The sequence below is a fragment of the Microcebus murinus genome, chromosome 9 (genome assembly GCF_040939455.1).
Source record: "Microcebus murinus isolate Inina chromosome 9, M.murinus_Inina_mat1.0, whole genome shotgun sequence".
In the NCBI taxonomy this organism is placed as follows: domain Eukaryota; kingdom Metazoa; phylum Chordata; class Mammalia; order Primates; family Cheirogaleidae; genus Microcebus; species Microcebus murinus.
The window spans coordinates 16,571,242-16,589,691 of record NC_134112.1 but is presented as its reverse complement, the minus strand read 5'-3'; the positions used below and the strand labels follow the sequence as shown (position 1 = coordinate 16,589,691).

Below are 18,450 nucleotides of genomic sequence, written 5' to 3'. Positions count from 1 at the left end.
TGGAAGTCTGCCCAGAAGTCAGGACTAAATGCCTTCCAAATTGCAGGATCTATTTAATTTGTGCAGTTTCTATTCCAAAGGTTTCCTGTTAATTAATTAAAGTCTTGCTATAAATTTAACTGAGAAGCCAGGTTTCCGTAAAAGAAAAATGTCTTTCTCTTTTCTTTCTAATCTGAGCAAAAGATCTGAAAAACAGCTGTGGATCAAATGAGCCACCTCTTAGCATGAGTTGCAGAACCGGCAGAAGGAAGCTCGGGTCCCTGCTTCCTCCGTCTCGGAAAATAGCATGACTTTGAACTTGGATACGGTGAGACGGATACCAAAAGCGACCCGGAGACACATCTTTCCTTCCCCAAAACAGGGTGGTGGGAAAGTGTAAGAGACAAATGCAAAAGAGAACTCAACCAAAATCTGATCCTGAGTTCTGTTTATCTGTCTGAAATGTGGCTGTATCATGAACACAGCTATGCATCACCTAACTACAGGAAGACGTTCTGAGAACTGTGTCATTAGGCAACTTTGTCCTTGTTGTGAACATTACAGAATGTATGTACACAAACATACACAGTATAGCCCACTACACACCTAGGCTACATGGTAATCAACCTGTTGCTCCTATGCTACAAACCTCTACAGCGTGTTACTCTACCGAATACTGTAGGCAACTGCAACACAATGGTAAGTTTTTGTGTATCTAAATATAGAAAAGGTACAGTAAAAATACAGTATAAAAGATAAAATAGTACACCTGTACAGAAAAGCTCCATTAGAATCTTAATGGGACCACCATGGTATCTGTGGTCCCTCATTGACCAAAATGTCATCATGCAGCCCATGACTATAATTACAATGTTAATTAGCATGGTACTCTGAGAAGGCATTCAGTTGCTTTGACTCACATAAACTACATTCATTACTACCATTCTCTCATTTTGCACAAGTGCAACATGGAGATACTAGGCTGCTCTGTAGGTAGACATGAATTATAGAGTAAGGCAATACACTGATAAAAAGCAGGAATGTTGACAAAGCAAATTCATAGTATCAGTTTTTATTCTTTCTCTTTTAAAGCAAAAGTGGCAGCGTCCCTTTGATGAGTGTTTATGGGCTGAACTGTGTCTCCCAAAAAATTCATTTGCTGAAGCTATAAACTCTAATATCACAGAATGGGACTGTATTTGCAAACAGGGACTTTAAAGAGGTGATTAAGTTAAAATGAGGCCATTAGTGTGGGCTCTACTCCAGTCTGACTGGTGTCCTTAAAAAGAGCAAAAATGGACACAAAAAGAGACACCAGGGATGTGCATGTACATAGGAAAGGCCACATGAGGACACAGGGAAAAGGCAGCCAAGGAGAGAGACCTTGGAAGAAACCAAACCTGCCAACACCTTGATCTTGAACTTCTAGCTTCCAGAACTGGGAGGAAAAAAAATCTGTTGTTTCAGCCACTCAGTCTCTGGTATTTTGTAATGGCAGCTCTAGCAAACGAATACAATAAGGAGCTGGAAAACTAAAGTGTCTAGCATGCAGTTTCATTGTCAAAAAAGGCTCTGCCATAGCCCCATACTGGGGGTGCAGCCCACGGGGATCCCGACTTTGGCATCTATACCACGGTAATTATAATTATGATTGCAATTCTGGTAATTTCAGAAGTATTTACACAATTATCGTTCAGAATATTCAAGAGCTTAAGCCCCTGCTACCTAGTTATCTGTGGCAAAGCAGGTGATATTTTGACTGGCTCTAGAACACCATGCTCTATACATCAATGGCTCAGTCTTAGATAAGTCAATAAACAGGGTAACATTTGCACATTTTTAGTTAACATGTTAGAAAATGTCATCAAGGCCGGACACTCCCCCTAGCCCACTAAAAGCAGTGGTGGGCTCAGAGCCTGGGCCTACCGTGTCTGGCAGCTACCCGAAGTAATCCACGGTTATGGCTGAAAGTGTTTATAACCACAACCCGTCCTCCTCCACTGCTCACCAAAAACAAGGATTAGGGCCTGACGCATTCCACACCATGTTCCAGCCTGGAGCTTCCCTCACATGCAGAACCTTCTTCCCTATTCCCTTGTCAAGCTCCTTGGCAAGGATCCCTAAACTCACTCAACTTCCTTCTAGCTATTTCAAGCTCCAACTCCAATTTACCGCAACCGCTCTGGATTCTGATAACACCCAGGGGTTGGATTTCCCTGTCCCATGCCAAGTTGAGGAACTCCAAAACTCTCAGGAGCAGAGTTTCAGTCATCCCTGAAGAAATAAACCTGTCTACAGTTGACGCTTTCCAATCACCCGTGCATGACTGCCAGTCCTCTCAGACTTGATGTTTTTCCTCTTCTTCAGTTATAGAGATTTTCTCTATTCATCTGTGAGGTAAGATCCCCTACTCCAAACTCTAAAGAACATCTTGTCTTGGAATGACCAAAAAAAGAATCTTTCACTAATACCAACTGCAGAGGCTAAATAATGCCAAGTGTAGGAGGAGGAAGGAAGGAAGGAGAGGGGAGGGATGCAAGAAGGGGGCCCAGACAGGTCTCCAAATGTACAGGCATCAGCTCATTCTTTGCACCACTAGGTATTCAAGAGATATTTAAACAACCTAGGTTTAAATCCCAATTCTCAATAACATGTACTCTTTCCTACTAAATATGTATCCTGACTCTATACATTATTAATTTATCATATTATTAATAATGTGTAATTAGCTGATTCAGCAATTCCACATGCTCTAAATTATACGTTCTTCTGGTCTATGCTGGTAGCTCCTGACCACAGGGAAGGGGCAGTTCCCTGTTCACTCTGCCCGGGTGTTGGGTGGTCTCTTAATGCACATAAGAGCTAGTCCCACCTCGCTCCTATAGTCCCAGTCATGACGGAGAATCACAGCCCTTCCTGAGAAGCTGAGCTCCCCAACCCCAGTTCCTTCCTTACCACGCTGGAACTCAAAGTCCTCAAGGCCCTCTCCACTGTCGCCTCCCCTGTGAGGCTCTTTGAGATTTAACAGGTTCTAGACTCCTAGCTCTCAGGAGGAATTACACTTAATTTAATTCTGCCTATAAAATAGTCTCCATCAATTTCTGAAAGGCAAGGCTCACATTAAAAAAATGCTCGCATTCCCCACTCCTTTGAAACCAGTAAATACTCAATACATGTTTATTGTACTTAATTTATTAATCAATGAATTGATTAATAATGAATGACGTGTATTTAAGCATTCAAGTGTTATTTTTTAAAAAATTATGTCAGAGATGATATTTCAAGCTAGTTTAATACTTTGAAACATAAGTAGGCATTCCAATTTCTTTAATGGAGTCAGGGGAGGAAAATTTTTCTTGGGGATAGGCAAGGGATGTGAGGGATTAATATTTTGTAGAATTATAATTTTAGTGTTGGCAAGAGATAGTGACCTAATATTATTTCTCACAAATCTGAAATTTCAGGTATAATATCTGAAGGATTCCCACCTTCTCTCAGATACTGGCTGCCTGGTGGGTGGGTGGTATAAAAGCTACTGAACTACAAACCCACGCTACTTAGCCATTAACTTAAAACCCATTTTTTCCTGAGTCTAGCCAAGTTCCTGGTCTGGATAACTAGAAATTGCAAGAATAAGGAATGTAACAATATTCGAAACACTGAAACGAACAGGACAGATGTTGGAAGTCTGGATGAAAAGATGCTTACTCAGTGCCGCTTTCGACCATCTGCGTGAGGAGAGAGATGCCGTCCAGGTTTATAAACTCCTGGGCAAACGTGACATCCCGGGAGAGGCTGGCCAAGTCCTTCAGGGCTTCCAGCTTGGCGTCCATGCTCGACGACTGGATTCGTTCATGGAGCTGCTGGGCATTTTGAGCCTCACCGGGGCAAAAGCAAAGGGAAGAGTGTTCACAAAGGAAACCACAACAGCCGAAAAAAAAATCATGTTTCATTGAGAAACAAGGGTACAAAGGCGAAAAGCGCAAGACCGTACGCGTACTACAGAGAGAGCGTCACAAGTGCAGGTTTGCGACCCAAATGCTCCACCTTCAGTGCAACATCTGTTCATTTCACGATGGGAAGCAGCTGTGCTCTTTCAACAGGGCCCATATTTCTACTTCAAAGAAAAGCACCAGTGGAAGCACGAGAATATTAAAGCTTCAGAAACGGAAGGGGCGTGGCAGAAAGGAAGAGGGAATGCGGGAATGTTTACTTTTTTAAGTAAAATTATTACCTAGAAGCGGCAAAAAGCTATTTGCTTAGTTAAGCAATTACACAAATTTATACAGCATGCTCACCCTGTTCAGTCAATACTCTTGAGTAATAACTGCCTATACACTATTTCAGAAGCTTCATTAGACACCCAAATAATCGTTCCGGGTTGCTGCAAATCTTACAGCACTGCATAACGATGCCTGTAAATTTCAATTTCCAACAATGTGTTTCACATGCATTGGCTACTCACTGCCAGAATTTAAAACTCAATAATTAGGAAACCAAATTAACAGCTATGTCGAGAATTAGATTTCTCCCTTTCAGGGCATTTGCACTTGGCTTCTGCATGCAGGGCACAGAGGAGTGGAAACATATCAGAGAAGCTGAACTACTGGATAATAATTTGTAGTCCATATGCCTTATTCACCCAGTTAAAGTTGCCATATCTACCTTTCGGCTGGGGTGGGCAGTAAGAAAAATAAAATACTAAATTTTTCTGCCTGTGTTTTTGCTTAATAGAAATAACTGCGCATCTATTCTAGTGTTATTTAACTCAAAACCGCCGTGGTTGAAACACTTTGCCATCATCAAAGGTACTTGCTTTCTCCTTTGAAACTGTGTTATATTTTAGAGAAAGGCGAGATGGGGTATTCGACCCCAACAATGAGGTATCTCCCCTGAATAGAAACTGATTACAAATATCTGAGGGATCCCTTATGAACTATCCCAGGGTTAATACTGCAGAATGGAGACAGGGAATCCACAGAGGCATTGAGAAACCAAACTGATGCTGGCTGCAGACTCCACCTGGAATGGAGGAAGGACTCCACACAGGGGGAGAGCTGAAGGGCCGCACCCCAAATGCATCCATAGCCCTCCCTCCCGGCCACTTCCCCTCCTCTGGAACCTGGAAGCAGCGGGTGGGGGAGACGGGGATTTAACAGGGCAACCCATGCAATTCTTCAGGGCCCAAGAAGCCCATGCCCCTACTCCCGTCACATGATCAGAGATGTGCTGGGGCCTCCCATTTAATTATAACCAAAACCACTTTGCATCAGAAATTAGAAAAGAAGAAGGAAGGAGGGGGAAAGCGAGAGCCCTCCCTACTTACTTATTCACCGATTCACAGGTAAGTGACAAATTAGAAGCCAAGTCCTAAATGCCCACTTTTTAAAAGGCAGAGTGGAGAGCCGGGAGAGAATCATTTCATTTCTGTTTTCAAATTGTTCAGAGATATTCTACTTTGCCAAATTTTCGAATGGATATACAGCACTCACATTTCTATATAATCTTTAATCTAAGTGAAACACTTCAAATTCTTGAAAAATACATTTTTCTCCAAGTAGGGAGTCTGCATTTACTCTATGGACTATAGGAATAATGACTACTCAAACATTATTTCATTGTCATTATTAAAGCTAACTGTGTTTGGTGTAATTGATACCAGTAATAAAATCAGCTAACAGTCACCTGGCACTTTTTTATGAGCCACTATTCTAAATACCTTCAGGAAGAAACTCACTTAATCTGCACAGTAGTCCTAAGAGGTAGGTACTTTCAGTAACTTCATTTGGCAAAGGAAACTGAAGTGCAAGAGAAGTTAAGTAACTTTCCGGACGTCACACAGCTTATCCGTGCTGGAGCTGAGATAGAACCTGGGCAGCGGGACTCCGGAGAACACACTCTAAACGGTGGATCTCACATTGCCACATGCACAAGAATCACCAGGGTGGCCTCTTAGAACACAGATCACAGGCTACCCGCAGAGTTTCTGGTACTGATTGCCTTGGGTGGGGTTCCCAAAGTTGCATGCCTAACGAGCCCCCGGGCGCTGCTGATTATGCCGGTGCTGGCGTGGCACCCCGAGCGGCACTGCTCTAACTCGCTAAGGATGCCACACCTCGCACTGACGATGGAATGAGAGCTTCTCTGATTCTGTTTTTCAATTACCACCTCATCTTCCCCAGCTGGGGCACTGGGATGCCCTCCTGGTCTACCATATCAAAAAGAAAAGCTGCCCGCGTTCATAAAAGTCATGCGCTTTTCAGGAGGAACCTTTGCTAACAAAATAAAGAACAAGTCAATAATGTGGAAGCTAAGTAGATGGAATTTATTACACCATTCTTTCTACCTCATTTGTATGCCTTTGATGCATTACCTACTTAAAAGTAAGTAAATTTTTAAATAAAAGAAGTGAAGAGAGACAACAAACAGAAACTTGAAAAGGACAAGGATCCCAAGCAGAGAAAATCGAGACTGAATAGTTCTCCCTAATCTCAAAACTGCTAATGAATGGGTCGCTGCTCTAGAGATTGGAAACATTTTACCCAGGCAGTCACTCACACATCAGAATAGCAAAGCAACACCCTGACTTGCTGGGGTCTCAGCCAAGGAGTAACAGTAGTAAAGGCTCCTCCAACTTGTGTCAAACTGCAACATTCAACGTTTCAATGGCCTGGAACGTTCCTACGGGAACATGCGGCCCCCTCCTCCCCTGCACTGGCCCCTGTGTCTGAGAGTGCCCTGACCTGTCTTCACGGCGCTGCTGCCATCCTGCTCTTCCCTCGGCACCAAAATCTAAGCGGGCAACTCTTCTTAAAAACCCACAGCTCTCAGTGTTTGCTTTGGGGTACGTTTTCCTCTTCATTTCAGGACATGGGTGAACCACCAGAGGGCCACCTCATTAAGAGGATGGGAGGCCCAGGGCAGACAGCTCCCTGGACTCGGAGTCAGAGCCCGGGACCACTTCCAGCCCCGCCACTGGCCAGCTCTGGGGCGGCTGTGGGTGAACTTCTCTTCACCTCTCCTGGCCTCACTTTCCCCATCGGTAGTTCCACCAAGGAACTGTGAGCAGATTGTGCTTAAAGTTCCCTCCAACCCACAGAGTGATGGATTGTTCCTCGGCTAGGCAGTAGCCGTCACCACAGAGTCTGCCAGGAAAAGGTGACCCATAGATAGATGTGAGATCCAGACGTGATCTCCAATCACAACAATATGTCAAAATGGTGGGACGTTTTTTCATGTGGTGTTTTTCCCAGTTGGAACCAGAACTATAGGGATATGCGTTCTTTTTATCTTCTCAAATGTCTGAATAATCTGGATATAAAACTTTTATCATACAAAAAAAGTAGAAATAAATGTTTTCATTATAAAAAATATTGGGGTTGTGTCAGGAAAATTGATTTTTGGACATCAGTTATTGCAGATCACTCTGTATGTAAGATTAATTAGCTTCTATTCAGAAAAATCTTCACAGTTATTCATTGGAAAGCAATGTCCCTTCAAAATCCTCAGAATCTTCACTCACTGACCCAACAAATACTTCTGAAAAGCTTACCCGGAGCCAGGCACTGTCCTGCACATTGGGGCACAGCAACAAACAAAGCAGCCAAGGCTCTTGCTCTCCTGGGGCTTACCCACCTTGGCGTGGGAGGAGGATAATCAAAAAGAATTGGTAATAAAAACTGAATATTAATAAGTTTTATAGCAAAACCTAAAGTGGAGGGATTGTCATAGAGAGTGACTTGTGGCTTCTTTGGATGGGGTGGTTTTGAGGAACAAGCGACCTAAGGAAGTGACATTCATAAAGAGCTCTGATTGACAATGAGGAGCCAACCACACGGTGGAGGAGGAACATTCTAGGCAGCACAAATGGTCAGTGCAAAAGCCCTTCAGGGAGAACAAGCCTGGCACGTCTGGAGGGAGAGAAGGAGGACCGGTGTGTCTGCCGTCTGTGGGCAACGGGAGAGTGGGAGGAGGTGAGGATAGGGAAGAGGTGAGGATAGAAAAGTGGCTGGCCAGCTGGGCCAGGGAGCTCGTGAGCATGCAGAGCTGGAGCAATCCTGGGTGGTGATGTGCTTCCCTAAAGGATGCATTTAAATATCGGAGACACGTGCATGGCACATTTGGGAAACTTAAAATTGCATTTATAGTCAAACACTGGATGCAATCACCATGTTCACCAATAGGACAATGGTGAAATACTCATGATATAGTCATAGGATAAAATATTCTATGGAATGAAAAAGGAAACTTTTAAAGCATTTGAGATACATAGCATGGGAATATCCTCATGGTGGATATTAAGAAAAATAACCAGGATGCAAATAAATTGTATTGTTTGTGGGGACATGGATGTATGTGTGTGTATGAGGATGTGTATCTGCTAAAAGGTAAACTCACCTGGCACCTAGAACAATGCCTGGCATTGTACTTGCCAGGAGTTCAAAACAAATTTCACTAAATGAATGAATGAATGAATAAATGAATACATATGTTCATGTATGTACACATATGTACATATATTCATGTGTTTGCTTGCAAATGACCAAAGAGGGCAAATCAAGATATGACCTGTGGCTATTTGTGAACTGTCATACTCTGCATAATTTTCTTTGTAGCAAGCTTCATTTTTCTGAATTTTCCATGATTATTCTGCATTATTTTTATATTTGGGAGCAATGAATCAACATTATTAAAAAATAAGATAGCCTTAGTTTCTTTTCTTGTGCTGATTTTTCAAGCAATCAGCACAAATGAAAAGAATCTAGTAGTTACATGGATAGCTGTATCAGAGGGTAAGTTTTATTTTCTGGTATGGTTCTAAGGATAGGAAACTAGTTTCACTTTGGGCCACTCAAACAGCTCCACGTGGCTGCCTCATGTCCTGGATGAGAAAGGCTCCGGGCCCAGGCTGGAGGGAAGGAAACAGTTGGGTGGCTCAGTGGTGGCACAAGAAGGAGTACTGGTAGTGTATGTGTCAAGTAGCTGACAGTTATAGTTATCCCCAAGAACTTTCCAGCATAATTCTGGGCCCATGATGCCAACTAAAAAGTAGCCTAGAATGTCCTTAGGTTCAACAGCTTCACAGCTGCTTTCAAATGTGTGTTCAATATGGCCCAGCAATCCAATTAATTACACTTTCCTGGAATGTTTGCTATGTCCCTCCAAAATGACTCCTTCACAACTTTTCTTCTCTCCTTAAACCTCCCCTAACCCCTGCCACTTCCTCCCCTACACTGATGGTCCTGCCATACATTTTATTGAGGAAATCAGAGCCATCAGCCAGGAGTTCCAGCCCACCTTCTTCTTCCTACTTCCAAGAGCACTGGCCACCAGCATCTTTACCCTGCAAGCTCTGCATCCTGCTGGCACTATGCGCCAGGTGCCCCGCTCCCTACCAGAAGTCACTCCCACTCCTCTGGCTTTCTCAGGTACTCTGCTTCAAAATTATCCCCCTTTGGTATCATCAGGTTCTCTCTCTGTAGGGGACCATTTCCACCTGCAAAAGTCTCCAATAGCTCCCATCTTAAAAAATAAACACCCTTTTTATTTCTTTAATTTCTCAACCCAGGAGAGAAAAATTGAATTGGAAAAATGAAAAATTAAGAAAACGTTAACGGTCTTATTGTTAAAATCTCTGATAATCTGAATCCACACAGTGAGTGAGATACCATTTTTTTAATCACCGGAGGGAACTATCCCCCCAAACCATTATGACAGGCCCTCTGACCTAGATCATTCTCACACTGGTTCCCTAAACAGAGGAGAGCAGAAAGGGAGGCTTATGCTTAGAGATGACAAAGCAACAGTAGGTACGTGATGAGCAGTTTTGGTTTCTCTGTGCACATGGGCAAAATGAGGAATAATGGGCAAGAAGAATTCAGTTCATACATAAAAGGGCTCTTTAAACATGTCATACTTTGGAATACTGAAATGTTTTTAGCATGGACATCATGATTCATCTCTTGTACACTGTAATGACTTTAAAATATTCATTGGTGTATTTATTTAATTAAAAATAATGCCAGCTCATGAGAAAGACATATGTAAGTACTACCAGAAGCTATAAGATAAAAAATAAAGTTAGCCCCATGTTAACATTTTCTTGTGGTATCCCTTGAGAAACATTTTTATCCTTTTGTTAGCGTGTATACTCCTTTCCATGTTCATAACTGTCATCATTCTATACACAATGTTCTGCAACCTGCTTTTGCACATAACAACATGCTTCAAAGATCCTCCGTGACAGCACATATCACATGCTTATTAACAGCTGCACAGGATTCTATGTCATGGAAATTACCTGCATTTACTGAGTCCTACTAATAGGCATGTTACAGGTTCCTACTTTTTGATCACTAAAAACAATGACACGTACAACCATGCTTGGATGTGTGCATGTCTGTGTCCTGGAGTGTTTTGTGAGTCTATTCATGGGATAAATTCCAAGCAGTAGAATTGTTAAGACAAAAGTGTGTGCGTGTGTGTGTGTGTGTGTGTGTGTGTGTGTGTGTGTGTGTGTGTAAACTTGGGTGGATACAGCTAAAGTGCCCTCCAAAGAGGCTGCACTAATTTATACTCCTGACCCCACACCTTGATTTCTTAAGAGTGTGGATTTCCATCTCTTAAGAGAGATATTGAGGTCATTCTCTCTCATATATTTTGGGTTTTTTCCCCTGTTCATAGCTTTTGGCAACCTGTCTTTTGGGGCAGTTACTTTATCCATTCAAAACAGGTCCTGCAAATTAAGGAATTGGCCCTGTATCATGTACTTGGCAATTTTTTCTTCTAATATGCTGTTTTTGACTTTGTTTCTGGAAATTTTTTCTGATGTAAAGGTTTTCTAGGGTTGATTTTACTTTTTTGGCAGTCAAATTTATTGATCTTTTTCTTTATGGCTTCCAGGGGTTTTGGGGGGGGGTCCTACTTAGAAGGCTCTCCCCACTCTAAGACTATAAATATATTCATCATAAGCACTTTTTGAAACAAAAATTTCAGGAAAGTAATAGCAATGGTCTGGCAATCCAAGCTGCTTCTGATGGGACCAATAGTCAGAACTGATTTAAAAAATATGCTTCGTGCTAAGCTGACCTCAGACTGGACTTCCACAGCTGTGGTTACCCTAGCAGGTAGAAGAGAGTCCGCTCGGCTACCCGGTCTGAAGCTCCCCAAACCCTGAGCTGCTCTGAAACTCACACACCGCTGCACACAGTCTCTGGGTGTGCTCCTCGCTATATTTTTATGATACTGGGGAGATGGATAAATATACCACAGCATAAAGGCACGCATGTTTAAGATGCAGCCAGAGAGACTGCCTAAGGATTTACTAGGCAGTGGAGGACCACCAGCCAAGGACAAGGACTTTTATAAGAAAAACAGTGTAGGTTGTTTCTTCAGATCTTTGAGTATTAAAGCCTATTTTGCTACAAACAATCCAGAAAAGACTGTTCTACGATAAAGGCAGAAAACAAATTCATCAATTGACAGAAAGACCACCTTTGGCAAAGTGGAGATAAAACTCACTACGGCCACACATTGCCGAACAAGTGAACTACGGGCATGTGTGTGAGTGTGTGTGTGTGCATGTGTGTGTGTTTGCGTGTGCATGTGTACCCATGTGGGCATGGATGTGTTCCTTATGTGGCTGCAGGGAAAGTTCAGCTAAGATAGATGGAGAGACTTTAAAAATCAGTATAACACCATTTGCTGTGTTCTTTATGGTCCTCTAACACTTCCTAACAAACTTGATTGAGATAGTTTTTTAAACATATTTTTATCATGTATATAAAAAGTGAAGAGAGAGCACATGTGACCCCTATTTTTTGTTTAAATGCAAAATAATAAAAAATAATCTATTATACTAGCAACAAATGACGTTTGGAGATCCCAAATATCTTGCTTATAATTTCCCAATTCTAGACCCTGTGGCTACAGCCTAACCACAAGGTGTTTGCTAAAATGCAGATTCCTGGGTGGCCCCATCCCAGATATTGAAGTCGAGCCCCTCCAGAAAGGCCCAGACACCAGCATGTGTGAAGTTCCACAACTGACCCAGGTGGGGAACCGCTACTCTTTGAAAAATGTAAACCTGTCTCTTGTAGGTGGCCTCCCATTTTTTAATAGTGCCCTGTACACTGGCTCTCAATCTTTCCATTCACTGAGCTGGGAACGTGAGCATTGTGATCTGAAGAACACAAATTCCACCGTCCCTGAGGACAACAAGTCATGCCAGGGTAGTAGTGTGCCCACTTGCAGATGCTGAGAAACTTCACCCTGCCCAACACTAACCTTCTTTCAAAGAGTGACTTAGATCGGAATCTTTGTTCATGAACCCACAGCAATAAGAAAAGAGAACTGAATCCTTAGCTGCGCTTTTCTGACTCTAAGATGAAATAAGAGACAAGGTGTACTCTTTCTGCCCAGCACACAGATGAGGACTTTTAGCAGGATAAATAGGAACCAAATGAAACAATGGTCTCTAAAGGTCAAATTAACATTAATTCATGCTGACTCAAGCAAGAATACCAATGCAAAGGCAGACAAAAACATCTCAGCTCATCATGTAGCCACTGACAAATGGGTAAAAATTATAATTTCCATTAAGTGGCAGAGGAAGCGTGGAAGATAGTTCAGGCAACTCCAGCTGTGTGTTCAACTGAGCTCATCACTTTGTTTAGGTTCGAGATGGTATTGGGTAAAATGTTTAGAAGTTTCTAAGACTCTCTAATTTAATTTTCACCAATAAGAATTGGTGGTAGTTACAGCACCCACAGTTTAATTTTAGCCAGATGCTCTTCCCAATTTTTTTATTTATTTTTAGCCTACCACATGGCTTCAGTGGAAACTGAAAATGATAGCTAGAACAGTTTTCATCACTTATGCAGCGTGAAAATAGTAACACTTGGTGTACTTTGTGAAGATTATTTTTTAGGAAAGCAATAAAATGCACTGTGAAATAATATAGTTTAGATATGCTAATGTTACCGCCCAAAGTAGCTACAAGCAAGTAGGAAAAGGCAAGAAAAGCACCATCATCAGCTACAATAGCCTAAAAATACTGCAGCATCTTGTTTAGCAGCTTTTATTCAGAAGACTTTAAAGTTATTTATCTAGAATCAGCTGCCAATGAAACTGTAAATGACCAACATTTCTAAATGGTATTTTTATGAATTGTCCTAATAACTGACTGAAGCTAGAAAATGCTTAAACTCTCCTCTCTTTAACACACACACACATGCAAGCACACTTACTCTTACTTTAAAGGGAAGTAACAGGCTGTCTTTGGTTTTGTCTGTTTGTTGTCTGAATTTGCTCAGGTGGCGTTAGGTAGATGTGTGGGCAGGTGGGCAAAACCCATCAGCACAGCTGTAAGACGCAAACTGTTGAGGTGACCACCAAACTTAAACCTTAAAGGTTTCACAGGCAACTAACTTGCCTTAACCTGGAATAAACTCTTTCTCCTCTGTAGTGGGAAATATTAACATAAGGAGGTAGCATTCCTGCTAACCCAGAGTCTGCATGTGGGGACATTCCAGAACCTTCTATTTTCCACTAAGGTCACCCTCAAAAATTAGTATCCCATTATCACATATAGCAGAACTAGAGAGCAAAGAGTTTATTGGGAAACTATAAACTAAGATCGACTTACTGGAGATGTGGTTAATCGAAGGATCGTGCCATTTTTTATTTCATTACGATTCTGGAAAAGAAAAAAAAGTCGTTATAAATCTTACTGGAGAAGCTGGGTAAAAAAGAGAACAAAGGTAAATATAATCTAGTAGATACTCTATATAATAAGCATTCTTACAATTCAGTTTATTTCCACTTGAGTAATTTCTTTTCTTTTCTTTTTTTTTTTTTTCCTTGAAACAGGGTCTTGCTCTGTTGGCTGGGCTAGAGTACAGTGGCGTCATCATAGCTCACAGCAACCTCAAATTCCTGGGCTCAAGTGATCCTCATGCCTCAGCCTCCCCAGTAGCTGGAACAGTACAGGTATGCACCACCACACCCAGCTAACCACTTGAGTAATTTTTATTTATTCCTACAAACAATGCTAACTTTCTGACGATGTTTCTTTCTGACATGTTTTTTTTTTCTATCAATGTTTCTTTCTGACAACATTTGGCACAGAGAAAGTGAATATAAACCCAAAGAAAAGGGATATGGGGCCCAAGAATAACAAACAAAAAAGTAATTTTAAAAGGTTACCGAGGGCATATGACCCAGCAATTTCACTCCTACATACATACTCAAGAGACTTGAAAACCTATGCCCACACAAAAAGATGTGCCCTGATGTTCACAGAAACTCTATCCACAATAATGACCAAGAAGCAGAAACAACCCACATGTCCATCCACTGAAGAATGCATAAACAAAATGTGGAAAATCCATCCCATGGAAAATTATCAGGTCACAAACAGAAATGAAGCACTGATACAAGCTACAACATGGATGAGCTTTGAAAACATTACACTAAGTGAAAGATGCCAGACACAAAGGCCACATATTACACAATCTCATTCATATGAAACGTCCAGAATAGGCAAATCAGTAGAAATAGGCACCGGATTAGTGGCTGCTAGGGCCAGGGGAGGGAGGAAATGGGAATGGCTGCCTAGTGAGCACAGCTTTTCTTTTGGGGTAATACAAACGTTTTGGAACTAGATAGGCTGCACAACACTGTAAATGTACTAAATGCCCCAAATTGAACACCTTTAAAAGGTCTGTTTTTGTGGAGTGTATCTCAATAAAGCTGTGATTTCTTTAAGGTTATTAAGGAACTTGATTTCTTAACATTGGCTGGTTCCTTCTGCATGACTCCTTGAAGTTAGGAACAAACAGCATAAATGAGAAGATCTCAAATCAGTCTGTCTCCACTTGGCAAGTATATTTAAGGTGAGTTTTCTGAAGCTGTCACTTAGCATCTTCGACTTTGAAGGCAGAATTTCACTGGCAGTTTTACTTTCTTCCACTGCAGTACACACCATGCTCAGTTTCCAGGTGGACTTCTAGGACTCACCTTAGCTGTGTCCCCTACCTGGAGCACTGAGGCCAGGAGGTTAATAAATGTACCTTAAGCATCACTCTCCTGCATAGTTTAAGACAAGCCACAGGATGGAATTTGTCAGGACACAGCAGGCTCACAGACGGGCTGGGACATTTCTCAATAAGATGCCCAGGACACAGAAGATCACTTGATCCCTCAGCCAATTCTGGCTACTTATTGGACAAGAAATTTTCCAAAAAAGTTACCTGAAAGGGAGCAGGCCAGTACCCCCTCCCAGTGAAGACCACATCTGAACATCTCATGCCAAGTGCAGGCAGGCCTGCAAACCCAGCACGGCTGGATCTGAACCCTACGTGGTCAGTTCAGCCCAGTGTAGAGCAGGCCCAGACACCTCAGGCCACCTCTGGAGAGAGCCAGCTCCTCCTCACCGGGAATGTGCGAGTATGTGCTGACTGGCATTTGGCAGGTAGGGCAGGTATGAGAAGCAGAAATGAATCCAACTCATTTTTAAAACCTCGTTTGAACTCTAAAATTCTATGACTCTATGAGAACTGAAGACAATGGCAAATACTCATTATAAAGTACTAACAAAGATGAACACACAGCATACATCTTCTTCATTCAGGTTAAACAAATGGAGAAAATAAGAGAAGATGGAGAATGAAAATATGCTTTAAATGAGTGACTATGGAGAGCACGGCTCAGAGTGCCACAGGCAGGTATGCTGGCTGAGCCCTCCCACAAGGCACACCTGTTCAGGCAAGACTTAAGGCATGTTCCTTTCCAAGAGGAAAAACGCCTGGTTTGTTCTGCCCGCATTTTCCAATCACACAGGGAGAGAGGTCCTGAGGGTGTGTAGAGGCCAGGAGGGTTTAGAAATAATCTCTCCCCCTGGAAATTTGGAATTATGAAGAAGCATTCCCAATAATAGCAATAAGCTAACATTTATTGAAAGGCGCTGGACTAAGGTTTTTGTTTTTCATGCTTATTTAACCATCATAATAACTCTATGCCCAGGTTAAAGATTAGACAGCAAAGCTGCTGAGAGGATAAGTTATGTGCCCAACATTGTGGAGGAGTATAGGAGAAAATGCTGGAACCCAGGCAGTCTGACACCAGAGGTTGTGCTGTACTTGTCTGAAAAAGGTAAGACCCAGATCCTGTGTTTATCCTTAAGAGAGGTTGGTTCATCAGTCAGTCAACAAACACGAGAACACAGAAGACTGGGGTTAAGGAGTGCTTTGCAGACTGCCAAGGCTCCCTTGTAGCACCCTTCCTATCTGTGGGTGCCGGGTGGGAGGAGGGCTGGGGCAAAGTAAGCAGTTGGGTTCCAGGCTCCCACATGGACTCCTGCAAAATTCACTACTTACTTTCTGGAACCCAAGCAAGATTGATCCGGAGCAAAGATCTTCGGAATTGTGTATTTGCTTGATTGTTTGAAACCAATACATTATTTTTATTTTTATTATTATTTTTGTTAAAATAGAGACAGGGTCTCACTGTATTGCCCAGGCTTATCTCGAATTCCCAGACTTATGCAATCCTCCTGCCCTGGCCTCCCAAAGCACTAGGATTACAGGCACGAGCCACTGCAATCGGTCCAGTATTATTAAAACCTCTTACAGAGCTGAGTCAAATTCCTGCTGTGCTTTGTACCAGCTGTGTGGACTCAGTGCAAGCTCCTTAGCCACTCTGACCTATGTGTTCTCTTCCGTGAAGTGGGGGGAACAATGCATCACTTAGAGAGGTGTAGAAAGAACAAGAGGTACATATGCACCATGTCTAGACTAGGAATGGCTCAAGAATAGGAAAGATTCCTGTTGTTCCAGACAGCAACACCATCCCTTCTGCCTGCGCCTTCTCAGTCAACAGTTCATTCACCTTCTCTTTCTTCCTTCCTTCATGTTTTTTAATCAGTGTTTTGTATTTTGGGGAAAAAGGAGATATTTTCAAGACTACTAATATATGCATTAAAAGCTTTAAGGTCATGACAGAAATGTAGATCAAACTCAGGGAGAGCAGCATGGTAGGCCTGCTTCTGAGACTATAGTCTATCAGGAAAATCAACCAGATCATCCCTCTTTCACCACGTGCTGATGATACCTTTGGTTCTGTAAAAAAGGCCTAACTTGGGGCTGGGCACAGTGGCTCATGCCTATAATCCCAATGCTTTGGAAGTCCAAGGCAGGAGGATCTCTTGAGCCCAGCAGTTCAAGATCAGCCTGGGCAACATAGTAAGATCCTCCATATCTATGAAAAATTAAAAAAAAAAACAATAGCTGGGCATGATGGTACACACCTATAGTCCTGGCTACTGGGTAGGCTGAGGCAGAAGATTGCATGAGCCCAAGGGCTCAAGACTGCAGTGAGTTATGATCACACCATTGCACTCCAGCCTGGGTGACAAAGTAAGACCCCAACTCTTAAGAAAGAATAAAAGAAAAGCCTAACTTGGAATGCAAACTTCATTAGCAAAAGAAAAAGCTTGCCATTGCTCTGATTTCATAAATTCCACCCAGGCAGAGTAGAGCATTGATTAAAAGCAATGAGACCGCCTGGACTGAACATAAATTTACCTCCTGCCTGAGGAACATGGTCCAAGTGGGATGGCTGTCCTCTGTCCCTGCCTCCACATATGAAAAATGGGGAATGCCTATTTCCTAAGGTCATTCTGAGACTAAATGAGATAATCCATTTAAAGTGCTTACAGTAGTGTCCAGCACATTGCAAATGCTTAAAAAAAAATAAATAAAAATTAATTAACTATTTATCATTAAGGACAAAAATAACATCCAAAAAGCACATTTCTGTATCCTTATTTGTTTTTAGCTAGCCCCTATACACAACCTGGCAAATAAAAGTAATAGTGCAATCTGTGTTGCTCTAAGGGCACAAGCACATATCTAGCAGAATAAATATTAACAAATGTACCCCTCTTCTATAAGCAGACCAGTATGGCTAAGTACGAATTCTGCCTTTAGCAGGCTGAGAGTCTCTCACTTTTTTATGCTACTCAGTTCTCTGTCTGTGTCAAAGGAACATTCCTTGCCTACAGTCTTCCAAGCATCCAATAAGCACTGTGTGTGTATGTGCATGTGTGCGTGCATGTGCATGTGATTTCGCTTATTTATCCTGTTCACTGGCTGTCTCCTTCCACCCCCAGGATGTCACCTCCATGAGAGCAGATGGCTTCCCGCTACTACACCACTCCTATCTGGAACGGTGGAACATCGCCAGCCTGGCACATGGCTGCCAGTCAAAAACTATCTGTTGAATAAACGGCTAAACCTCCTATATGCCAAGCCATAGATAAAGCATCATGTCAGACGCAAAATAAAACAGGACAAACTCCTGTCCTTTAGGAATTCAATAAAGTGAGAGAGACTGACGCATAATAATTAAATCTATACCAAGGAAGAGTCGCGGGGGTTTACTAGCACTGCATCAGCATATATGTGTGACGGG

General features: G+C 42.2%; 1 protein-coding gene across 5 annotated transcripts in view; it reads right to left on the bottom strand.

Annotated features, from left to right (window-relative positions):
- The window catches only part of ELMO1 (engulfment and cell motility 1), a 504,832-nt gene that overhangs the window by 330,480 nt on the left and 155,902 nt on the right, over window positions 1–18,450 (bottom strand). For all 5 annotated transcript variants that reach the window (XM_012777572.2, XM_076006306.1, XM_012777576.3 and 2 more), the window contains exons 5-6: window positions 13,625–13,675; window positions 3,688–3,857 (exon numbers count right to left, since the gene is read on the bottom strand). In XM_012777572.2, coding sequence (XP_012633026.1) covers window positions 3,688–3,857; window positions 13,625–13,675 — 221 coding nt within the window. The remainder of the gene's footprint in view (window positions 1–3,687; window positions 3,858–13,624; window positions 13,676–18,450) is intronic.